The following is a 26,320-nucleotide window of genomic DNA, read 5'->3' as shown; positions in this document are numbered from 1 at the left end:
TAGATTTTGCAAGTTCAACATGGGTTATGGGTTGAAAGTTGAATGAACGAGTACTTATGTCCTTTCGATTTCTTACATGTTGAGTTGTTGTTGCCATTACATTAATTAATTTGCACGCGAGTTTTATTTATTTTTATACCGTGTATTCTCCGTGTAAATTCATGCACCGAACCGTGACGCCCGTACCGATTCGGTTCGATACGAATATATGTACCGTTCCACCCCTAGTATATACCTAAAAAAAGTAGTAGTATGTGCATGTCTGTCTGTGTGTGTGTATGTGTGTGTGTGTTTGTGTATGTGTGTGTCTGTGTGTGTGTGTTTGTGCGTGTGGATTTGTTAGTGTGTGTGGATGTCAGTGTCTGTGCATGCTTGCATTTGTTTGTATTCCTGCATGTGTGTGTGTGTGACAGTATCATCCTAAACCAGCAACCCTTCGCTCAACACCACCATCTACAGGCCGATGAGTGTACAGTCACTAAATGTGCACATAAATGAATTTATTTTAGACCCCCCCCCCCATGGATGAAATTCTACGAAACTTAGCATACCCCCAGGGGATGTCAAGTTAATCATACACATGAAATGTGGTGCAGTTCTGAACATCTCAACTGAAGATAGGGGCGATTAAAGCAGAATAATATTGCATTTTCATTTTTTATGGGAGGGGCGCAAATCACAAATGAGTGATTATGGGCTAGGTTGATGTGGGCCCTTAAGACCAACATACCATAAAAATGTCTTCATCCTCGGTGCCACGGTTCAGGTAGTTATTTAGAAAAAAACTGCATTTTTTGGGGTTTCGGGGGGCCCAGTGCGTGGGGGAAGTGGCCCCCAGGGACCAAACGAAATTTTTCCGTAAAACTCTAGTGGGGCTACATGCCCACCAAATTTCATGTTCCCCGGTGTTTCGGTGTCCCTGGTAGCGTTGACGAAAAATTCACGGGGGGCCCAGCGCAGGGGGGGGAATGGCCCCCGGGGACCAAACGAAATTTTTCCGTAAAAGTCTAGTGGTGCTACATGCCCACCAAATTTAATGTTCCCCGGTGTTTCGGTGTCCCTGGTATCGTTGACGAAAAATTCACGGGGGCCCCAGCGCGGGGGGGGGGGGGGGAGTGGCCCCCGGGGACCAAACGAAATTTTTCCGTAAAAGTCTAGTAGACCAACATACCATAAAAAATTCTTCATCCTCGGTGCCACGGTTCAGGTAGTTATTTAGGAAAAACTGCATTTTTTGGGTTTGGGGGGGCCCAGCGTGGGGGGGGAGTGGCCCCCGGGGACCAAACGAAATTTTTCCATAAAAGTCTAGTGGGGCTACATGCCCACCAAATTTCATGTTCCCCGGTGTTTCGGTGTCCCTGGTATCGTTGACGAAAAAATTCAGTAGATGACGAAAAAAAACAATCCCTATATGACTGCTTTCGCTAGCTTCGCTAGCTACGCTAGCGGCGGTCATAATTATTGTTGTGCAGAAAAAAATACTTACACTGCTACATACCTCGGGTCATTAGCGACCTTATAATTTTTACAAAAAATGAATGGGAAAACAGCCACTCTTTTATAATTTTAAAAGGTACATTCTTTTATTTATTTTTTCTTGTTATATTGTTTATAATTAATTGATTGAGTAATACTATGAAGGTTGATGTCTAACTTAAAAAAAAAAATGAATGAGAAGGATAGTGAATGACGTTCCCGGTCACTACCCGATACTGTGCTTTGACCTCAAAACAAATTTATAACAGTGCAAGATTACATAATCAGCTCCATATGTATGGCTTTTCTGATGTAATTAACTTGCTAGGTAGCTCATCTGGTACAGTATTGCACTTAGTGTACACAGTATTGCACACAATCCAAAATGCAAGTCCTGTGAAACACAAGTCATGATAAAAGTAGAAGCAGTTCTCTTACGAGAGTACTCTCGTGTTGCGTAAGTTTAGCTTACGCTACGGGAAAACTCCTTTTCTCGAGAACCGTACCTGCTGCGCTATCCGGCGCTCATATCCTTTTATTATTGCATTTTATTTCTCTCATAAAAGAGCAAAAAGGCATTTTTCAATGCCCGTCACGTCCTGTGGCTCGTGCCGAGCCCTTCTCAGCAGCGGGGACCGCCATGAGCTGTGCGCTTCCTGCCTGGGAAAGGACCACGCGGACCACGGCCTCGCCGAGGGCGGCTGCCGCGAATGCGAAGCTTTGCCTCTCTCGACCCTGCGGGCTCGACAGGCCTTCTTCGCCATCAACCCGGCTGTTTCGACGCCTTCTGCTGGGCCGTGCCGTAAAAAGCGCTGCTCACAAAGGCTACCAGAAGCCTCTGAGAAAGAGCACTCGCCGGCGGCGTCCCCGTGAGCCCCTTTCTCGGAGTCCCCCGTCTCATTCCTCGATGGTCAGCGCCCCGCTGCTGCGGCGCCCGACGAGATGGAGCGGGATGTCGCGGAGGAGGACAGCTGTTCGATTCTCGCGTCTGAGAGTGAGGCCTGGTCAGGTTCCATCCCGGACCCCGCCCCGTCGACGCAGGAATCCAGCGTGAGGGCTTCCGTCGATTCTGAGCTTCTCCGCCTCCTCACCAAGGCCGTAGAGGACCTCGGCCTCGATTGGTCTACGCCCAAGGAGCCCGCGCCTAACAGGTTGGATGGCTGTTTTCTGCCTGGACGCCGCTCTGCACCTGTTTCGAGGCCCGCTCCCTTCCTGCCCGAGCTGCATGATGAGCTCTCCAAGTCATGGGGAGCCCGGTACTTGGCCAGGCTAAGATCCTCTGTCTCTTCGACGCTCTCTGCGGTTGACGGCGCGAAAAACAGGGGATATGTTTCTGTTCCTCCCATTGAGGAAGCTGTAGCGACTCACTTGTGCCCGCCCTCTGCGGGATGGCGGTCCAAGCTGAGTCTGCCTATTATAGCCTGCCGGATGACTTCGACGCTGATCGGTCGCACCTACGCTGCCGCCGGTCAAGCTGCCTCCGCTCTGCATACCATGGCCGTTTTGCAGATTTATCAGGCCAACCTTCTGCGGAGAGCGTGACAGCGCTGCTCAGGCTATCGGCCGCAACATGGCCGCTCTCACCGTCACTGAGCGTCACCTATGGCTAACGCTGTCCGACATGTCTGAGTCTGACCGCGCCACCTTCCTCGACGCTCCCGTATCACCAACTGGTCTGTTCGGTCCCTCGGTGAAGGGCTTCGCGGAGCGATATACTGAGGTGCAGTAAACATCTCAGGCTATGAGACACTTTTTGCCGCAGCGTTCCAGTTCCGCAGCTGGCCGCGCTAGGAAGCAGCCGCCCGCTCGGAAAACAGCGCCCCCACCTCCTCCTCCGCCCGCCTCACAACAGCTCCAGGCTCAGGATGCACGGCAGCGCTTGCGCTCTACCAACCGCAGACCGCCTCCCACCTGGGGACCCAGGCACAAGCTTGCGCTGAGCTTTGTGCCTCCCAAGTCTTCCTAGCCACCCTAGGAAAGCGCCGATGGTCAAGTCCCGCTGCGGCCGGACCGCCATCGAAGTATGCACGAACCGCTCTCTCAGTTCCCTCAGCAGAGGGGACTCGAAGGGTGTATTTAGCAGCCAGTTTCTCAACTCGCTCGCCTGCACACAAACGCCGTTTTCACGGCGACCCACATATTTCTCAAAAAGAGCATTATACCGGGTCATATTCTGGCTCAGGCCGAAGGTGTTTTAAATGTAGGACAGGTGCCCACTGCCCAGTGCCCACCCCTGCACAAAAACACTACCCTCACTGTGTGTCACACTCATCCAAGGTCGAAAACAATAAAGATGGCTCATGCCGCTCGACCGCTAAGTGTAGGAATAGTGCCCACTTCCCAGTTTTCACTCTTACACACAAGCACTACCCATGCAGTGTCCCACACCACCACAGGGTTCATATCAGTCAAACCGGCTCATGCCGTTCATATTCTAAGTGTAGGAAATGTGCCCGCTGTACAGCGCCCACCCCCGCTTGTGAATATGACTGCATCTGCGCTACGCACACACATAGCGCCTCAGTGTATGAGTCCAGAGCGCGCTGGCAGTGTGGTGAGTGCAGTTCACGTGTCTGCCGCTCAGTGCACACACTTTGTGAACAGCTCACAGCGCCGCTGAGCTGTGTCTGTATTAAAGCATCTTGCCACTCACACGGCCGGAGTGCCAGTTACAGAAATACTGCACGAAGCACTGTATACCCCACTCGAAATGAACATGATGAACGAAGTACATCATCATGGCTGGGTCTCCGGGTCCCCGAATCTGAGCGACCAGAACCCAGATCTCATTCTACCCCTGGCCATTCATGCGAGAGCGTGGGAAAGCATCCCAGGGGCTTCGAAATGGGTGCTAAAAATAATGAAGCAGGGCTACTCGCTACAGCTCGCTCGCAGACCAGTCCCCGGGTCGAAACCTCTGTGAATCAGGAAGTAGCACACCTACTTCGCACCGAGATAGCGAATTTACTGAGAAAAGGGGCTGTGGAAACCATCCCCTCAGCAGAAAGCAAGTTGGGTTTTTTTCAGCCGTTACTTCTTAGTACCAAAGAAGGATGGCGGGCTCCGCCCTATACTAGATCTCAGACACTTGAACAAAGTGCTGATGAAGCGTTCGTTCAAAATGATTGCAACCAGACAAATTCTCGCTCGAATTCGACCCGGGGACTGGTTTATATCAGTGGATCTGAAGGACGCTTATTTTCAGATCCAAATAGCAGCCCATCACAGGCCGTTCTTGAGATTCGCCTTCGAGGGCCAGGCTTATCAGTACACCGTCCTTCCCTTCAGCCTGTCTTTGGCACCTCGTACATTTACGAAGTGCATGGACACGGCGCTCGCGCCCCTCAGACGAAGGGGCGGGAGAGTCCTGAACTATCTGGATGACTGGCTAATTATAGCACAGTCAAAAGAGGAATTGGTGTTACACAAAACACTACTGCTGACCCATCTCGAACAGCTGGGTCTCAGAGTCAACTGGACCAAAAGCATTCTACTCCCCAGCCAGAAAATTTCCTTTCTGGGGATAGAACTGGACTCCAGCTCTATGGGAGCGCGCCTGACACAGGAACGCGCGGCAGTGATACAGCGCCTGGCAGCGACATTCACTGTGGGGAAAAATCTCCCCCTCAGAGTGTTCCAGAGTATGATGGGTCTCATGGCCTCAGCCTCGACGGTACTGCAGCTGGGTTTGCTGAATATGCGCCCTTTTCAACTATGGTTGAGACGGCGAGTACCAGCGCGAGCATGGACCTTAGGTCTGCTCCGTCTTACGGTGAATCAGACATGCGTTTCCGCTCTGAAACCGTGGATGAGAGCCGGCTGGTACCAGTCAGGCGTGAACCTGGGCATCGCCTCACGAATAAAAGTGGTCTCGACAGATGCTTCCAACGCGGGTTGGGGCGCCCTATACGAAGGGAGACCTTCTATGGGCCTGTGGTCAGACACGGAGAAGCGTCTCCACATAAACTGTCTAGAGATGAAAGCGGTCGAGAATGCCCTTCAGTTCTTCCTCCCTGCGCTAAGGAACCACCACGTTCTAGTCAGGACAGACAACACATCGGTGGTGTCCTACATAAATCGCCAGGTCGGTCTCAGGTCCCGGAGCCTGCTTGCAATAGCAAAACGCCTCCTCATATGGAGCCAGCACAATCTGCACTCGCTGAGAGCGGCGCATGTGCCGGGCGTCCTGAACGTGGGCCCAGATAAGTTATCCAGGGCAAAACTCTCCCCAGGAGAGTGGTCCCTGCACCCCCTTACGGTGCGGAATATCTAGGACATTTTCGACAGAGCAGAGGTAGACCTGTTCGCATCACAAACCAACGCTCACTGCCCAATGTTCTTCTCAAAAGAAAGGGACGCGTTGGCCCTAAACTGGCCCAGACGCCCTCTCTATGCGTTTCCCCCGGTCGCCTTACCACAGGTAATCAAGCGAGTCAGGGAGAGCAAATGCTCGATACTCCTCATAGCTCCGCTATGGGAGAATCAAGTCTGGTTCCCAGAACTGATGGAACTAGGGAGCGCGGCTCCATGGCCGATTCCACTGAGAAAAGACCTGCTGTCACAGGCTCAGGGCTTTACACGTCTAAATGGTCAGTGTTTGCTGATTGGTGCTCAGCTCATGATTTAAACCCGCTAAAAGGTGAGGTAACGGTGGTTCTTTCTTTCCTACAAGAGCTGTTGGACAGCGGGAGAACCCCTTCCACGCTCAAAGTGTACGTGACAGCCATAGCAGCGTTCACAAATCCTGCAAATGGCCAGTCGCTAGGAAAGAACGACCTCACAATTCGTTTCCTCAGGGGTGCTAGGAGGCTGAATCCTCCTCGGCCACCCTCGGTTCCGGTTTGGGACCTTTCCACGGTCCTCGAGGCCATGAAAGGCGAACCGTTTGAACCACTGCACGCGGTGGAGCTAAAATACATGTCATTTAAATCCGCTTTTCTGTTGGCACTAGCTTCAGTAAAACGCATGGGCGACCTGTACACGCTTTCAGTAAGCGCTACGTGCTTGGAATTTGGGCCTAATGACTCTAAAGTCATCCTCAAACCAAGACACGGTTACGTCCCAAAAGTGCTTGCGACTCCCTTCAGAGCGCAAGTTATCTCCCTCTCGGCCCTCCCTATTTCTGATAGTGAGGCAGGGGTTAACCTTCTCTGCCCGGTGAGGGCATTAAGGATTTATGTAGAGCGCTCCGCCACTTTTATGGCAAACGGAGCAGCTTTTCGTTTTGTTCGGTGGCCGCATCAAAGGGCTAGCCATCTCGAAACAGACCCTGTCCAGATGGATAGTGGACGCTATCGCGTCAGCTTATGCATCCAAGGGTCTGAACTGCCCCTTGGGGGTGAGGGCCCACTCGACTAGAGGTATGGCCTCATCGTGGGCATGGTCAATTGGGGTTTCAATCCATGACATTTGTATGGCAGCAGGCTGGGCCTCGCTGTCTACATTTGTAAGGTTTTATAACCTGGAAGTACCCGCCTTACAGGCCAGACTGCTCTCAGTCTGATGATGCTATATCAACAGTGTCTACCCAACTCAGTTTGATTAGACTGTTGATATGCTGCAGTTCCTGTGGCCTATGCAGTTTAAGGTGGTCGTACTGCCTTAACTGTATAGATATGTTTATGCACCTATCTCATAACACAGAGTCGTCCCGCCCTATTATGCCGTTGCGATCACTTCACTTTGCATGAGCCCCAGGCTACTGCCCTTGGGACATAAGTGTTTGAAATTCAGCACGCACGACGCTTTACATAGGGTTCCCGTAGCGTAAGCTAAACTTACTCAACACGAGAGTACTCTCGTAAGAGAACGACACTCGGTTACTAACGTAACCTCGGTTCTCTCAAGAGAGGGAACGAGTGTTGCGTAGCCTGCCGTGCTTGTGCTGCACTTGGTTTCGCTTCTAGTCGACTGAAATCACTTGTGCAACCTGTGCGAGGGGATTTTATAGGTTAGCCACACCCCATTTTGTCGGGCTATGACGACAGTGCGGGAAGGCTTCCCATTGGTGCTGGAGTCATGCCAAGACGCACTGATAGGTTGCAGCAGTTGCCGCAGAGCAGCCAATAGGCGCGCGAGCTGTCTCGCCTATGTCTGCCTGCTGCAGCAAATGCGTTTTACATTCTAAAAATTAAGGATAATTTTTTGCTTCAGTATTCTCGAGAAAAGGAGTTTTCCCGTAGCGTAAGCTAAACTTACGCAACACTCGTTCCCTCTCTAGAGAGAACCAAGGTTACGATAGTAACCGAGTGTCGTTTTAAATAGCAATGTTGCTTCAGTAAAGGTGTTTTTATCTTACGTTTACTTTTGTTAACACTGTCGGTTAAGTTTACGGGCTGTTTTGACAACACCGTTTTCCACTAAAACAGTAAGGTTTAAACTGTTTTTGCGTTTTGGCTGTTCATTTACATGACAATGGCTGAAATTGCAAACTTTTGAAAACAGGATTCAAAGTGCAAGTTTTTGAAAACTCTTTCCGCGTAAACAACAAAAACGAGAATCTCTGAAAACAATGACGTCATGCACATGCATATTACATGTTCAATCTATAGTATTTCATCGCCATCTAATGGCTTGGCAGCAGAATACAGTGTTTTTTGTCGTAGCGGATCCCTGTGAATGATGATCATTTTGACAATGATGTCGTCTGTACGCGGAAAACTCAAAGGAAAAACGTCTCCGTATTAAGCATATCGTTGATGTGTAAATGTACCCTTGCTTAGAGTATGGTTGTTCAATTTCCTGAAGAGCCTAGTTCCAACCCTAATCAAACACACTTGAACAAGCTAATCAAGGAATTCAGGATTACTAGAAAGCTACAGGGAGATGAGCTTGGAGCTAAACTCTGCAGGAAAGTGGATCTCGAAGGTCAGAGTTGCCTAGCCCTGTGATAGAGCATTGACCTTTAAGTGCCACTCATCATACATTTTATTTCTGAACTGCTGCAATACACACAACCAGCAAAAGAAATCATTTCCAGATTAATGTGTCTGTTTCATATATAATTTAATTCATTTTTAGCACCACTCACTGGACATTTCTCTTTGAGAGTGTTGTGAAATGTGCATGAAGCAATGTCATATTTTGCAGAAATATCACCACAGGCAAGTTTTTTTCAGTGAGCCTGGGTTGGTGATTAATCTATCATTGGTGGAATACAACAAGACGTTGCCATGGGAACTGTCGTGGGAACATAAATAATTCAAAATATGAATGAAAACATTCCAGTTAATTTGATGTGATGAGATAATCCTCGAGAGATGTAGAAAAACACAATCGCTAATCTGGTACTTTGTCATAGTGGATCTCTTAAATGAGTGTGTAAATTCAGTCAGCTGAATTTTTGCTTTAAGCTATCATAAGAGTAGAACTGTATTGCAAAAAAATAAATAAAAAAATGCAGTGCTCTGTTTTGCTGTCAGCTCTACTAGCACTAGTCCAGTCAGCCACCTTTTTAATATCACAAATCATCTACTTAACTGACATAGACTTCATGCGGTGCCTATAAAGCAGGAGTCAAAAATATCCTGTTTTGCTGCTATTTTGTTATGGAATTCATCCCCAGTAATCCCAGTGCAGACAACATGCATAATCCATATTAAACAGGATTTGGACGCGGAAAAAAGCCTCAAAGGAACCTGACAAACAAAAGCAACCGAGTGCAGCGCTGTGCTCCACAAAAACAAAGTTTCAAAACACTAATCCACATGGAAAAGAAGAAATCAAGGCCTCCAGATGTCCATATGGGGCTATAATCTCTTTATCTCATGAGGTTTCCCTTAAACATCGCCTGTAACATACATTTTTGTAGGATCTAATTTAATGGAGTGAACATTTCTTCATAATCAAATCCACTGTGACTGATATGGGATAGTATCAAATATACAGCGCTAAAGTAATGGCTCCCCATACTAGGTGCTGATGGGAGAAACCAGCATCAGCCATGTGCCATATAATTTTGAGTAATAACTGAACATCTGCTCACTATTCTCAGGACACAAAACACATGCACTTTTGCGCACACTCATGCAAACATATGCATACAATGTAGTAAATCCATGTAGGACACACATTATCTAAGATGTTTTCTCAGTTGTCTATGTCCTATTTTCTCATTGGTCCCCATTACAGGACAAAAACAACTTTGCAGTAATGGCCAAAAGGTATCTCCCTAGAGTACAGCAAGACCCACTTTACAATACAGAGCGCATCCTATTAGATTAGACTGGAGAATCGCATTACTTTGAATTCATTATTGTTCAAGCAATTTTTATTAAATCTTATTTAAAGGTCCTATTCAAAGTTCATGTCATTACAAAAGCGTACTGAATGCAGAAGACTCATTTTCAAATGCAGAGAATACAATAAGTATTATCTTTTGAACCCTATATATTAATAATGGTTTATTCTGACAGCACTCACCTGTGGGCCTATAATCTACTGAAACGAAAGGACTATATTGTGAAGTTTGGAATAACACATTGAACCCTTAAAAATTTGCAAAAATTAGATGTTGCTAAAATGATTCAAATAATAAAAAAAGCATCAAGCGTTTAAACCGTAATGCAATTGTTTCATCTGTGGTGATGTGCACATTTATCACACATTCAGGGTTTAAAAGCTTATGAACGTCAAATGTCCAATGCCCTTGAGGGAAGTCACTCAAATCCATGAGCTAGATATGCCTTCTTTTCAGTGCAATGTGCAAAATAGCTCTTGCTCTGAAAAAAATGACTGTCATTCAACTCCATGAGCCTTTCTTCTTCTTGTGGGTCCCAGAGATTTTCAGCTCAAATTGTCATACATATTGAGTAATCAAAGCAGCTCTTTGCAAACAAACAAGCTGTAAAATGTCTCCCTCCTCTGCATTCTGAAATTGTAGATTTATTTTAGCATAAACTGGTTGACATGACATAAACACATCGGAGGGAATTCTAAATCAATATAGGTTGGATTAAATAAAACACCTAATAAATCTTTCATTCCTGAATAAAAAAGTATCTGAGAGTTCAGGGAGACCCATGACTGACGAATAGGAATCTCGCTAGAGAGGCCAATCTACTTTGAGTGAAACTAAACGAGCCAATGCACATTGGCGTGCAATCATTTGCATCAGCTGTTCAGCCATGCAGCACAGGTATAAAATGAGCAGCAGGTGCGATTGCACTTCAGTCTTTTGCTTCGGAGCCAAGGACTTCGATGCTCTCTACAAACTCTACAAGAGATTGTGAAACCACAAGCCTCTCCACCCTGGTGCGGGCGACACAGCACAGCAGTGCGAGCGGTCTTTCTCTCTCTCTTCTTTCTGTTTACCGTTTTTTGTTTCCTTGAGCAAACAAAAGCTGTTCTCACAGCTGGTGTGCAGTGAGAGTGCTCAAAAGCCATTTTGATGGCTGGTAAGACCACACCAGCAAGAGAGAGACAGCGCACAGACAGGTGCACATTCCTGTCTATGTTCGCGGCGACTGTTCCCCTTCGTGCTTCAGCATTAAGGAGAGCAGTCCCTAAAAGAGCTTACATAGAACGTGTCTTTTTAAAGATGGCATTCTATCTGTGTGTTTCTGGATGCTTTGTGGATGAGTCATACACCCATTGTGGGAAGATGACCATCGCAGAGCTGCAGTCGAGACTCTCGTTCCTGCAAAGGAGACACAGGAGACCTGAGGATTACAGTGAGCACGCTTCCTTCGGGGAACCAACCCCCTAGGAACCCTCATCCCTCTCACGTTCCGCAGCAAGTAGAGCCGCCAACGGAACGTGCTGGACCATCGTTGAGGTGTGTACCATTTGTTTCCTTGGGTGCTCCCCATGAGGAACAGATGTCAATCGCTGCATCACAGGCTGGGTCAGATCTCTCCGCGGATGATGACTCGCTGCCTCCTTCGGGTGTGTCAGTGGTGCCTGAGTCGGACCCGGAGATGATGGCTATGCTTTCCCAGGCCGCCAACAGGATCGGGCTCGTGTGGAACCCTCCACCGTGTCCCCAGACCTCGAGGCTGTACTCGTCGGACTTAACCGGCAAGGCTTACAAGGCCTGTGGGGAAGCCGCCTCTGCCATGCACGCCATGGCGTTGCTCCAGGTCCATCAGGCCAAGGCACTGAACGAACTGCACAAGGGTGGTCACGATCCACAAGTTCTCCAGGAACTTCGTGCCGAAATGGACCTCGCGGTTCATGCAACGAAGGTCACCGCACAGTCAGTGGGTCGTGCATTGTCCACTTTGGTGGTCCAGGAACGCCATCTTTTATTGTGTCTGGCCGACATGAGGAAGACCAACAAGCTCAGGTTCCTTAACTCCCCCGTGTCCCAGACCGGTCTCTTCGGTTTTCGGACGCGGACAAGAACTTCGCCCAGCAGTTCTCGGCTGTACAAAAGCAGACTGAGGCCATCAAACACATTTTGCAGCGGTGGTCAGGGGGTGTCTTCTGCGTCTGTCCTTGCTCCCGCGTCGCAGCAGCAGCCTCCACCTAAACGGCGTCGTGGAGCCAGTCACAAGCAGGCCGCCCAGCCCGTTCAGGCCCCCGGCAAAAAGGGTGGCAGAGCCAAGGGTAAGTGGCCCTAGGACGAGCGAACCAGAGGTGGATGGGACTGCTCTTCGGGAGATGGTGACCACACCGCTCCCTCCCCCGAATGAGGCCCGGGTGGAAAATCCTTTGTTCCCTTTTTGTTTGTGTTCCACCTGTGTCCGTTTAGGAACCCAAATTTTCAATAAAAGAGCAGTTTCTTTCATCTCTGGGTCCGAAGAGGGCCCGGAGAGCAGTGGGTGGAGAGAATCCTCACCACTCTCATCCTCTTCTATCGCCAGCGGGCAGCAGTGTGCGTTTCAAGAACGCAACCAAGTTGCCTCCTGCACCTCCTGCACCTCCTGCACCGTGGAACCAGGTAAGTGTTGCTCAGCACACTCAGACTCTGAGCCGCTGAGCCGCGTCCCTGTGTTCCACCTCACTGCCCCACTATGGGTACGCCTGCGAGCCTGGTTAGCGCTCCCCAGTCCGTCTCGCTGGCTCATTTGTACCATCAGGCTCGGCTATGCGTTTTTTTCGCCCGGCGTCCCCCCAAGTTTTGGGCCATCCACTCCACTACAGTGAGAGCAGCCGATGCCCAGTCCTTACTGGCGAAGAACGCAATAGAGCCGGTCCCTCTAGCCAATATGAGGTCAGGGTACTACAGTCCTTACTTCATTGTACCCAATAAAGGCGGTGGGTTACGACCGATCTTGGACCTGCGAGTTTTGACCTCCACAAGCTACCGTTCACGCAGAAACGCATTTTCGAATGCATCCGTCCCCAAGATTGCTTTGCACCGATAGACCTGAAGGACGCGTACTTTCATGTCTCGATTCTTTGCGTTTGAGGGTCGAATATATCAGTACAAGGTCCTGCCCTTCGGGCTGTTCCTGTCTTCCTGTGTCTTCATGAAAGTCACAGAGGGGGCCCTTGTTCCCATGAGAGAACAGGGCGTGCGCATCCTCAACTATCTCGACGACTGGCTCCTACTAGCACACTCTCGAGATCAGTTATAAGAACACAGGAACCTTATGCTCAGGCACCTCAGCCAGTTGGGTCTTCAGGTCAACTGGGAAAAGAGCAAACTTGCCCCCATGCAGAGTTGGATTCGTTCGCACAGACAGCGCGCCTCACAGAGGAACGCCCTCAGTCAGTACTGAACTGAAAGGCAGGACGGCGGTCCCACTGAAATTCTTTCAGAGGCTCCTGGAACATATGGCAGCAGCAGCAGCAGTAACTCCACTCGGGCTGCTCCATATGAGACCGCTTCAGCACTGGCTTCATGGCCGAGTTCCGAGATGGGTGTGGCATCACGGCACTCACCAGATGATAATCTCATCGGCATGCCGTGATGTTCACAGATACCTCTGCCACTGGCTGGGGTGCCACGTACAATGGGCATGCAGTGTCAGGGGTGTGGATGGGCCCCCAACTGCACTGGCACATCAATTGTCTTGAGTTGCTAGCAGTACGTCTCGCTCTGAGCCTTTAAAAAGGCCGCTACAGGGCAGGAACGTGCTGGTCCGTACAGACAACACTGCGACCGTTGCGTACATCAACCGACAAGGTGATCTACGCTCCCGTCGCATGTTGCAACTCGCCCGCCATCTCCTCCTCTGGAGTCAGAAGCATCTGAGGTCGCTTTGCGCCATGTATGTCCCCGGTGTGCTCAACCATGTGGCCGACGAGCTGTCACGAGCTGTGCTCCCGGGAGAATGGCGACTCCACCCCCAGGCGGTTCAGCTGATCTGGAGAGAGTTTGGGGAGGCTCAGGTAGACCTGTTTGCCTCCTCAGAGACCTCCCAATGCCTGCTGTTTTACTCCCTGACTGAGGGAACACTCAGCACGGATGCACTGGCACTTAGCTGGCCTACCTGCGCAGACCCTGTGCAAAGTCAGGGAGGATGAGGAGCAGGTCCTTCTGGTGGCTCCCTATTGACCCATCCAGACCAGGTTCCCAGAACTCATGCTCCTCGTGACAGTCCTTCACTGGCCCATTCCTCTGAGGAAGGACTTTCTGACTCGGAGACAGGGCACACTATGGCACCCGCGTCCGGACCTCTGGAAACTCCATGTCTGGTCCCTGGACGGGACAGGAGGTTCTAGGTGACTTACCACCTGGGGTTCTTAACACCATCACTTCTGCACGGGCACCATCCACGAGACAAGCGAACGCCTTGAAGTGGAACCTGTTCGTCGACTGGTGTTCTTCTCGCCGAGAGGACCCCCGAAGATGTTCGATAGGGTCCGTGCTTTCCTTCTTGAAGCAAGGGTTGGAGCGAAGGCTGTCTCCCTCCAAAGTACATGTTGCCGCTATTTCAGCATATCACAACCACATAGATGGCAAGTCAGTAGGAAAGCACAACCTGGTCGTCAGGTTCCTTAGGGTGACGAGACGGTTAAAATCTCGTTGCCCCCCCTCCATACCCTCTTGGAACCTTTCCCTGGTGCTTCGAGCACTTCAGGATGCTCCCTTTGAGCCTTGCAATCAGCAGACTTAAAGCTTCTCTCCATGAGGACTGGTTGCACTGGCCTCTATCAAGAGGGTAGGGGACTTGCAGGCACTTTCGGTCGATGAATCGTGCCTAGAGTTCAGGCAGGGTGACAACCATGTTGTACTAAGACCCCAGCCTGGCTATTTGCTCAAGGTTCCTACCACTCCCTTCAGGGACCAGGTGGTGAACCTGCAAGCGCTGCCCCTGGAGGAGGCAGACCCAGCCCTGGCTTTGCACTGTCCCGTTCGCACTCTGCGTCTGTATGTGGACAGAACCCAAAGTCTCAGGACCTCAGACCAGCTCTTTGTCTGTTACGGAGGCCAGCAGAAGGGAAAGGCTGTCTCCAAACAGAGGATGGCCCACTGGATAGTGGATGCCATCGGCTTGGCTTACCAAGCACAAGGCGTGCCCTGCACGCTCAGCTTGCATGCCCACTCCACGAGAGGCGTTGCATCCTCCTGGGCGCTGGCATGTGGCTCCTCGCTAACATATATCTGTAAAGGTGCGGGCTTGTTGACACCTAACACATTCGCTAGATTTTATAGCCTAGATGTAGAGCTGGTCTCCTCCCGTGTTCTCACCCTAAATGGGAAGAAGCACTGAGAGGTCCGGCTCTGTCGGCTTGCTGCACCCTACTGTGCTCCTTATTGCTCCAGAGTGAAAAACCTGTGAGTCCTCCAACACCCTCGGCCCGGACGTGGTGGAACGTCCGGTGCCAGGCCTTTATCCATTGAATCCTTGAGAACCGGGTCTAGGCTGGGTCCCATATGTGTGACCCTACAGGGATCCTATATGTGTATTTCTCCACGGCTGCTCCTAATCGAAGCCTGTGTCTTTCCCTTGGGCTAAGTCAGTCAGTATTCATATGCAGTACAACCTTCAGGCTAGTCCATATGTATTTCCCACATAACTCCTTGGAAGAATGTGACTTCCGGAGCATTCCCCTTTCCCATAGAAAGAACACACTTTCCCTGTGTTATCCAAAAATCTCACTGTGTGGGTTATCACAGAACAACAGTGACAGGTATACTCTGTGTAAGCCCTCTCCTATCGTCCTTCCAGGCAAGAAGGGGTAGAGGCTTGCACAGGATTCTGGTCTCTCAACTGAGGTTGTTGAGACCATCCTTCACTCCAAAGCTCTCTCCATGAGGAAATTGAAAGCCTTGAAGTGGAGAGTGTTCACTTCTTGATGCATTGGTCATCAGCTAGACCCAGTTAACTGACCTGTTGACACAGTGCTGGAGTTCCTACAGGAGCGATTAACTGCAGGATTATCCCCATTCACCTTAAAGGTTTATGTGGTGGCCATAGCTGCTTACCACATTTATTTGGGTGGAATGTCCTTAAGGAGAGACCCATTAGTAACATGTTTCCTCTGTGGCACATTGAGGCTGAGCCCTGCGGTACGCACTAGGGTGCCCACTTGGGACTTGGCAGTGCTGCTCCAAGGCCTGTCCCTGGCTCCCTTTAAGCCTATTGAAGAGGTTTCAGTCAAGTTTCTGACTTCTTTCTCTTAAAAGGATAGAATATTTGCTAGCTCTGTCGGTTGCCCCATCGTTCTTGGAATTTGCACCTGGCATGGTAAAGGTGTTCCTTCACCCTAGGCCAAGTTACATTCCCAAGGTTCCCACTAATGTGGCTAGATCTATTGTGTTGCAGGCCTTCTATCCTCCTCTGTTCCAGGATTCAGACCAGGAAAGGAATAATCTGCTGTGTCCAGGTTGGCCAGTAAATGCTTATATCCATAGAGCTGGCATGTGGCGTAAATCAGACTAACTATTCGTCTGCTTTGGGTCACCCAGCAAGGGGTCCCCAACATTGAGCAAGGGAATAGTAACCGAGGCATTGTTGTTGTTTCAATGTTGAAAAAACTGAAAGCAGAATTTTGCACAAAAGTTGAAACAAACACTGGAACAAAGTTTAAACAATGTTTAATACTAAATGATTGTTGAAGATGAACTAAATAGACCTGTGAGAATAGTAAAACATTTAAATAATGATGCATGCTGATTCAGTTTGCAAAAGTGAAACAAAATGTGGCAGTGATTCAACCTTGATCCATGACACTGATTCATCTATTAATTTGAAATGTCAGCTCAGATTTAGTTAAAAATACATTAATATGCTATTCATACATGCAGTGAAGAATGAAGAAAAAGATTAAAGTCTTGAAAAGAAAAACTGCTTTTTTACTTAAAAAAAAAACAAGATAATGGAAAGTGGACAATCACTGAACCAAGTTTCATTCTTTATCAGATTCAAAGCTAGAAGCTACTTGTCAGATACCATTATGCAGGAATTTAAGCTGTAATGGTGTAAGCGAGAACACAGGCCAGAGAGCAATCTTTTTTGAAAATGTTTCTTATGGGATTGGCCAGTTGTTAGGCAACTCGTCTGGGAGGCTCATGGGAAAGTGGGAGGAGAAAATATCATATCTCCCTCTGGCTTAAAAAGTGTGAAGTATTTTGATACATATTTCATCTGCTCACACTTTCAGTCCCTGAAGTCATCTATTCTCTCCTTCTCTCATTGTCCCTCTTTTGCCTCTTCTCCCCTTTGGTTCCTCTGCTTCTCTCCCCTCTAGGTTTCCTTCTTCCTGATGCTGCTTCCCTTTTAGTCTCCCTTTCTCTCACACTCTTTCTCTGTACCATTCTGCGACCATTCTCTGGAGCATCATAAATGTGTTGCAAGCGGATCGAGTCTTCCCAAACTCTCCTGCCCCCACCATTCCTTCTCTCTGTTCCTTCTAAATCCCTGTCTCTGGGTCACCAGAGTCCAGGAGCACTCATAAATCCTGAGGCACAGTTCAACACTTCAGCAAGGAAGCAAGAAGACACTTCCAACCAGGCCATTTAATTCTCTTATGTTCTCACTGCGCTCCAGCTGCATCATGCAGTGCTCCATCTATTTATTCAGACAGCCTTTATATCAGTCATACCAACATTAGGCCTGGATTCAAACAGCTAGCAATATTTTCTACTTAACTAAATCCATTGAGGCATCATTGACAAGAGAATGATTACTTTAAACAATAAGGTTGATACTGATGTGCCTCATTATTAGACAATGTGACAAAACAACAACTTTTCAGACACTCCTTCAGGGAGTTCAGACAGATACACATTTAATTTTTTTTTTGAACTATTTAGAGTCTAACCATAAAAATGTGACATTCTCATCTTAAACAAGGCTCACACACACCCTGGTGAAAAAAAAAGGTGCTAAGTATACTTTCAGCCAGACTAATTATCAGTATACTTTAATTGTGTTTATGATAAGTTAACTTGAAGTGTGCTATTTTGAAATTTGTACTAAGTATATTTTAGTTGTAATTAAATTGTAGTAAAGCATAACTTTAAGTGTATTTATTGTACTGTTCTGAACTAAATTGGACCAACTTTAAGTATACTTAGTATACTTTATATGCCTGTGTAGGGACTGATTACATGCTTGATTAGTGATATTAAAGTGTACTTTATTTGTATTACAAGTACATTACAAATTCATGACGAGTGTCTTAGAGACATACAAGCAATATACCATAAGTGTATATATTTTTTATTTAAAAATATATATATATATATTTTTTGCCTTTAATTAGGATATGACAGAGAGTATACTTTCAATGCATGGTTATAATGATCAATTCCAGCATACAGTTAAAATATACCTAAAATACATTTTTAATAATGTGCAAATAAATACACTTTTAAAAAATAAACTGAACTTTCACTTCAAGAATATTTTTCTAAAATATATTTTTAGAAAATATACTAAAGTACAATTATTTTAAAGTGTGTTAAAAGTTGTACTGTGAAAATAGGTAAAAGCATGATGCTAACATACTTAGATAATAATAAAATTTAATGAATTTCAAACCTGAACCAAACATATTTTTATTCAAAGATCAACAGTCTGTCATTAGTCTTTAGTCTGCCACAACAAAAAAAAAAAAAAAAAAAAAAAAAAACCCAATATTAAAGGTGCTCTAAGTAATGTTGGGTGACGTCACGTGACTTCTTATTGACGTTAGAAGTATTGTCAAACAAAACGCAGGCTAGCTCGACGAACAAACCTTGAAGAACATATCTGTTTTCTTTATAAATATTTTTTTCAAACAATGTAAGTTTAAAGAGAGTATTTAAAAAAAAAAAGAAAAAAAAAAAGAAGTATTTAATAGGCTCAACCAAACACAACAACAAGCCAAGTATATGGCCTACTTATAAAACTTAATACTTTTAAGCACATGCCGAGCAAAATATTGAGTATAGGACAAATATACTTAAAATTACACAAAAGTGTACTTGACTCATAATGACAGAAAAGTCTAAGTATATTTTTGATAAGTACATAAAGTATATTTTTGATAAGTACATAAAGTATATTTTTGATAAGTACATAAAGTATATTTCTGAGAAGTACATAAAAATTAGACTGAAAATATACTTTCTTATTTTTAATGTAAAAGATTAAAATAACTTTTTGTAAGGGAATACAGGGCAATAACAGACCCGCTTGTTCAATACTGCTTAAAAATCTTCTGTTGTTGCATTATATTGTGTGACCTGCAATAGTAGAATGGACAAAATTTAATCTCACTGAGGATCAACAAAAACAAATATTGTTGTCTCCTGTCCTGTGGTACTCCTGTCTTTTTGGTCAGACATTCTCTGAAGGGGTAATGGCAACAGGCACATCAATATTCCATATAGCAAACAGGCGTACACACACACACACACACACACACACACACACACACACACACACACACACACACACTTCTTTTGTGACACGAGGGCCAGATGTGGAGTTGAATTCTGATGAAAGTGACTACAGAGCTACAAGGGTAGAGTTGCCTGCTTGCATATGTGTATGTTTGAGTAACCACACACTTATCCATTGGGCTTAATGCTTTGTTTTCACACACACACACACACACACACACACACACACACACTGAACCATAACAGAAATAGAAGCAGAACACAATGTAGCTGCATCAACAGAACATCTCATTATTCTCAATCTCAATGTTTTTTTTTTTGTTTGTTTTTTTAAGTAGTGTGTACATTTGCATCAAAATGAAAAACAAACACAACTGTTCTGTATACGTATACTGTATCTTGTCAAGGGGTGGAAAAGTTCCTTGCCTTGACTGTTTTGTAGTGTGTTTTAGTAGTAAAATTAGATTAAATTTATGTGCATGTTTATATTGATTTGTATTGATTGTGGTATTTTAAATGTACATGATTTTAGAGAATATTGCTTGTGTGGCATGATAGATTTAATTTCCTATTCACCCTGGTAGCACTGTTACAAAACACACAACCAGTATGGTAAAGGGAAAACAAGGTTTAACATCTTTATTCATATAAAATATGTACATTAATATTCATTATCCATGGGAATTTACAAATATATTTATACAAAATGTCCTTTCAAGGGTTTGTCAGTTTGTGAATGATGCTGGGGGAACCCGCACACACACACACACACACACACACACACACACACACACACACACACATACACACACATTCATGCACTCACACACAGACAGTTACAAATCCACATAACACATTTGTATTGCATACATAAATAAATAAAAAAAAAACATACAGTATATACAGGAATTACATGACTGCAAACAAATATCTCTACAGCAAATTGAGCACGCACCACACAAAACCCTCATAAAATGAAATGGCATTTTCCTTTTAAAGAGCAGGAATATTTTTCATTGATTCCTCATTTGTTGCTATTGACACAATGGGGATACAAACAGTAAAATTCCATGCTTAACGAACACATGCAAAACCACAAACAGTTGTATTGAGTCAAGGCTTATTTACAAGTTAAACCAAATTAGTCATCATGCAATATTGGATTAAAGAGGGTTCATTTCAGGGTGAGTGTAACCAGAAATACTTTTTTTCTTTCTTTTTTTTTCTTTTTTTTTTTTTAGGGAAGGTGCAATTCAAAACATGCCTTATAGGCATTTAATCACAACGTTTTTTTTTTTTGTTTTTTTTGTATTTGCACTTTGTTTTTATCCTATGCCTTTTGCTTTTGATGCCCAAGTCTTTGTTGCAAATTCAATACTAATTAGTTTGTGGAAGCCGATCCCCCCTACAGGAAATTAATGGGTCTTTAAATATCATAATGTCAATCACAATTTGATCTTCAGATTACAGCAGGTCCCCATTTTGAGTTACTATATGAGGCAACTGACTGGCTCAGGCTGAAACACGATTTGCAATTAACTTTTCTTTGGTTCTTCTGACACTCTGTGTTCCTGAGGAGTCAGTTCTGGTCCAGGATGATTCATTGCAGTGTAGTCTTCAGTGCCGTTCTATCACCGACCTTAGATGGTGTTTCTTAATCCTTGGTTCTGCAAAGTTAAATATACACTAGAGTCAGGAGAGGAAAAGCAATTCATCTCAATTACATGATTTATTGGTTGACCTCGACATCAAGAGCTGGGGCTACTTGCACAAGACTTTTGACCTCATATACCCTCTGACCTTTTCCTTCCGATGAACAAGAATGTATTGTCAGCTCACCCTTATTAAGATTTAAGGGTTGGGCTGCATTTTTTTTGCGCTGGAGAGGTCAGTGCCATAGAGATACCGCAAAAGATTACGAAAAAAGTACGAGAGATTACGCTATTTTTAAATAATATGTGATTTGGTACACAAATGTTGGGGTCTCATAAGTTTAAAGAGCTTACTGTAGTGCAGGACTGGCCTGCTGTGAGCTGGTGTCTGGAAGGTTCTGGATGTTGCTGGGCCTTGTCCTCCCATAGTGATCACCTGCACCTCAAGCCTGTAGAGAGATGCCAACTGAAGACCAGAAACTACCAGGATATTACGCTCCTATTTGTGAGGAAAGAGAAGGTTTTTTTTTTTTAGTTAATCAAGATCATTTGAGTCTGAGAAATAAATAAAATACAAATCCAATGTTGTTAAAAATTCTAAATAAAAAAAAGAGTCCCTCATGCTCAAAGCTGCATTTATTTAATCAAAAATACAGTAAAACAGTAATATTGTGAAATATTATTAAAAAAAAAATCTGTTTTATAATTTAATATATTTTAAAATGTAATTTATTTCTGGGATGGCAAAGCAGATTTTTTTTTTCAGCAGCCATTACCCCAGTCTTCAGTGTCACATGATCCTTCAGAAATAATTATAATATACTGATTTGGTGCTCAACAAACATTTCTTATTGTTGAAAACAGTTGAGCTGCATATTATTTATGTGGAAACTGTAATGCACATTTTTGCTTTACAAAAAGCGACGAGAATACTTTTTGCGAGAATACTTTTTAGTCGCAAAAAACAAACACATCAGAACGCCGGCTCATTATTGGGCTACGCTTTTCGCGTGAGCACCACGACACATGTTCTGACATAGAACCCAGAAGCACTCCACTGTTTGCTACATGAACAGCTTAGAAGACTGACACAGAAGAGAAGAAATTGTTGAATAAAGTCCTTTATTCAAGGATGAATTAAGGATGAAGTGTTTTAACAATGTTTTTACTACCTTTCTGGGCCTTGAAAGTTGCAATGACGTTGCTGCCTATGGCTGGTTCAGAAACCTCTCAGATTTAAAAAAAAAATTTTTTTTTTTTGTTTTCCGAAGATGGGTTTCTTATGAGTTTGGAATGACACGAGGGTGAGTAATTAATGACTGGAATTAAATTTGTGGGTGAACAAAGGTAAGTAAGTGGTTTACCTCAACTTTCAGAGGTAATTTTCAGGGTAAGTAGCCATATCAGCTTAATCTCTGAACATAACCCGCTCCGGAGCAGGTTCTGTTCCATGGTTAGTTTACTTCAGAGGTGTTCAGTGCATGTGTGCTCTATTGATAAGGCTCCAGTGGAATCGTTGATCTGCATTCAGAAGATTTATTATTTATTTATTTTGCAACAGGACGTTTTCTATGCTATAATGTATTTCTATAATTGCACAGACTGATATTTACGTAGTTTAATCAGTCTTTCTTTTTATTATATAATTAGCATAAAACAAACAATAGTTCTTATTCACAGTGATTAAAGATTATTTAACGAAAATACTGAAACATGATTGCACAACCACCAAATAGATGGTGATATGCACTAAGAATGTAACTAACCATTAAATAAAAGAAGATGTAGAATGGCATGCTTTTTCTTAGCGTTCATTTCCATGGTCATTTACATTTCGTCGCTCTGTTGAAAATGTCTTGTGTGTTAACAGTGAACATACTCAGAGTTTGCTTAACTCCCGAACGAGTTTTTGGAACCAGCATACCTTGAGTAAGCAAGGTTTGGGTAAGTCAACCAAGAGTTAAGGGTATGTTTGACGGTAAGATAAATTTGCTTTCTGGAATATTTCCTTTGTTCTGTTTTCCCGCTCTTTATTAGTTACTATGGATTTTGATTAGCCCTTTACACCTGTTCTGTTTTCTCTTAAAGGGGTCATATAATGCCATTTTTGTACAAGTTAATATGATTCTTTAGGGTCAAAATGAAAAGTTTGTAATATACTTTAATTAAAAATTCCCATTAGTATTGTAAGAAAACACTCATTTTACCTGGTCAAAAACAGCTCTTTTTTCAGCACGCCATTTAAGTGCATTTGTCTTTAAATGATTATGAGCTATGCTCACCCCGCCCCTCTGTTCTGTGGGGCGTTTTGACACAATACACGTGGAGTGTTGCCTTGACAACAGTTGAGGGTATATTTTGAAGAAAGAATGGCAGCGGGAGTCTCTGAGGACACATCTGTGCAACCGAATCAATTTGAACCGAAGATGGACCCGGAACAAGATGACGGCCCTGAAGAAGTTCGACAATTAAGGCTCAAACATGACGTTTCTGAATGGTTGGTTAACGTAATGTCACTTTGATCTATCTTTGTATGTACTGTACTGGCAGGGTGAGATACGAACTCTATGTGTTTACTGATGTAAACGTTAGTTCATTGACAATGATGTTACAGCTAATGGTCATGAAAAACTTTTTTTCTGTAAATATAGGCTTGTCCGTGATGCGTAACGTTATCTATGCAGTGTTAGGTACAACTGTCAGGGCTGAAGCACTAAAATTTTACCGATCTGTTTAAAAAATAACCAGTCTGTGAGACTATGACAGTCATTAGGCACATAAACAACACATACTCAGACAGGAGCTAATACCTTTTTCAATGTTCTCGTTTATAAAGCAGTCTGGTGAAATAATTTGTGCAAACATGAAAGCATTGACGTTGATCGTGGGGAATATTCCCTTCGAAAAAAAAACTCAGCCACTGCGTCTTCAGCGGTTCGGATTTAGGAACATCAAAATGACTGCTGTGTTCGTTATTACACCCAAGAACAGAACACCACAATCGCTTAGACGCCATTCTGCAATGCACAATCAACAATGGCGGACTATGATGACAGCTCGCTCAGGGCGGGTCTGTGTTGAAACGCTGCTGTCAATTAACAATCGTGGGAGGGGCGTCCGACCGTGTGACGTTACACGGTCAGACGGCTCGATTTGAGACGGGAAAACATATAAGGAGATTTAAAAAAAAAACACTGAATGGATTTTTAGCATTATATGATGGTTGTGTACAGGCACTGCCAACACACATTTCAGTACAATCAACTTGTAAAAGTGCATGTACCATTATACCCTTTAATTACTGCCTGTTTATAAGCCCTTAGTTTCCTCTGTTCAGTGTTCGGTCTTGTTTTCTATGTGGTTTTTCCATGTTATATTTATCCTTTTGATCTCCTGAGTGTTCCGTTTTAGGATTTATTTATTTTTATTGAAGACTATTTATTTGTTTGTGAAGTTCTTAAACTTAATTTTCGGGAGGAGTGAACCTATCTAATCTTTCAATTAACTGCATCAGCTGTTTTGGCATCCCTCCACCTCCCCAACTCCACCAACATAATTTAGGCATTTTGCTACTAGACTCATCTTACAAACATTAGCAGTCCCACTGGGTGGTACATCTAAGCTTGAGTTGAAGCTGCTTCCTAGAGCCCCTCCACTGCGGACAGCAAGCCAAATACGTTTAACCTTAATAGCTATATAGGCAAACTCGTGAAACCTCCATTGTTGTGTGTTTACTACAACAACCACACGTTATTAAGAACAGTGTAGAACAGAATTAAGCTTAGAAACCAATTCAGTATGAAGTTCATGCTGGTTTGGTGATCCAGCTGCTGGACCTGCATGCTAGTGCCTAAACCAAAACATATCCTGGTTGACCAGGATCCCTTGCCAGGGAACATAGTGTATGCTTGTGACCAATTGTTCTGAACGTGACTTACTGGAGGTAGGATCTGAGACTGGGATATGAGGCTGTTCGGCAGATTATTTATGCGGCTCTCTGTGATGACCTCTGCCCATGTGACCTGATACCCTGTGACCTGTTGTGGTGGTTGAGGCATGGCCACCACCCATGAGAACAGGCCTGTCACATTCCCCATGTAGACCGAGAACGCTGCCGTCAGGTTCTCTGCCCTGACCAGGACCTTTGGAAGAACCACTGCTGATTTGAGAAAACAAAGAATCATATAAGAAACATAAAACCATATTTTTATTTCAGTTAGCCTAATAGCTGGTTTGATTTGCATTGAGAGATGATCTAATGGAAAGTACTCCATGCCAAACTCTAGGTATGGTGAAGGCTATGTGATGATGTGGGGCTATTTTAATTCCAAAGGCCAAGGTAACTTTATCAGGATGCATAGTATCCTGGATCCATGAAGTAACTGGCCTTTAAAAATAAAAATCTGCCTGCCTCTATGGGAATTTAACATAGGGGTGTCCAAACTTATGCACCCTGTATTTTAAGGAAGACCATTTATTTATTTACGATACATTATTCATTCACAAAGAAAATTGGGGTCCTTAAAGGTTGGATTTTTCCTATTTTTTTTAATTAAGGCATTAAGTTCAATTTCCAAAAGATGATTTTTTATTCCTCTTTTTAGTCAACTTTAGCATGGGTGTCTAAACTTATGCATAGCACTGTAGATATAAATATATATATTCCCCTTTCGAAAGGGAACTTGCGCTGCATCCCCTAGCATGAAGCGTGAGTCTAAACATGACAATGAACTTGACATTGGCAGGCGGCAGGCTATGACGTCACCGCTGGTGCGACTGTGAGTATAAAAGGTCACATGTGAAATTTGTCAACCTCTTTCTTGTCTTCAGGAGACTGTTTGTTTGGACATAAGGGAGGAGCATTCGCGTTTAGCTCCTGATGGAGTTAAATGCGTGCATTACGTGGGTCTCATCTCGCTATAGAGAGGATTTCTCAATGAAAAGCTCTGTTCGTGCTGTACCTATTTTAGAGGGATGTAGGATGCGCATTTGGGTGCAATGCTGTCTTCTCTTCGAAGAAGCTGGATGCGCTAAGTATGATGCATTCACAAGACTGACTACAAGAGACAGGTACGAATTTTTTTTCTCTTTCTGCTCTCTCCTGAGGGATAGTAGTTAGTGTTTGCACGAGCGCATTCGGCTGCTCTCAAGGGAGTTTAAGGCACTCATAGTGATGTATTCGTGTCTGTTCTCGTATGATTCTTTTCAGAGTGATAGAATCTGATGCGTGAACTAGCACGTTTGACTCTCCAGGGGGTCAAATGCACGCTTTTTGCTATGCGTCGCAGTAATTGTTCCACCCGGGCTTGACTCTCTCCTGAGGGAGGAGAGTTGAGCGTCTGCACTCCGCTGTTCGGGTTCCGTGGCCACCATTACAGTGAGGCGGGATTTAGCATGGGGGTAGTAGACAGAGCAGGGACTAGTTGAACAGAATGTTTCCTTTTTTGGCACCTCAAATTGACAGACA

At 44.9% G+C, this 26,320-nt stretch overlaps 1 protein-coding gene across 2 annotated transcripts in view; it reads right to left on the bottom strand.

Moving 5' to 3' along the window:
* Positions 1–19,812: 19,812 nt before the first annotated feature.
* Positions 19,813–26,320, bottom strand: part of anos1a (anosmin 1a) — a 32,059-nt gene continuing 25,551 nt past the window's right edge. Inside the window, exons 12-14 of one of the 2 annotated variants that reach the window (XM_081360376.1) lie at positions 24,792–25,012; positions 21,208–21,352; positions 19,813–20,868 (exon numbers count right to left, since the gene is read on the bottom strand). In XM_081360376.1, coding sequence (XP_081216502.1) covers positions 20,819–20,868; positions 21,208–21,352; positions 24,792–25,012 — 416 coding nt within the window. In that variant the 3' untranslated portion in view covers positions 19,813–20,818. The remainder of the gene's footprint in view (positions 20,869–21,207; positions 21,353–24,791; positions 25,013–26,320) is intronic. The other variant, XM_081360377.1, reaches the window with a different exon arrangement.

Source organism: Scardinius erythrophthalmus (assembly GCF_964197995.2).
Source record: "Scardinius erythrophthalmus genome assembly, chromosome: 3".
NCBI lineage: Eukaryota > Metazoa > Chordata > Actinopteri > Cypriniformes > Leuciscidae > Scardinius > Scardinius erythrophthalmus.
This window is presented reverse-complemented; position numbering and strand designations above follow the sequence as displayed.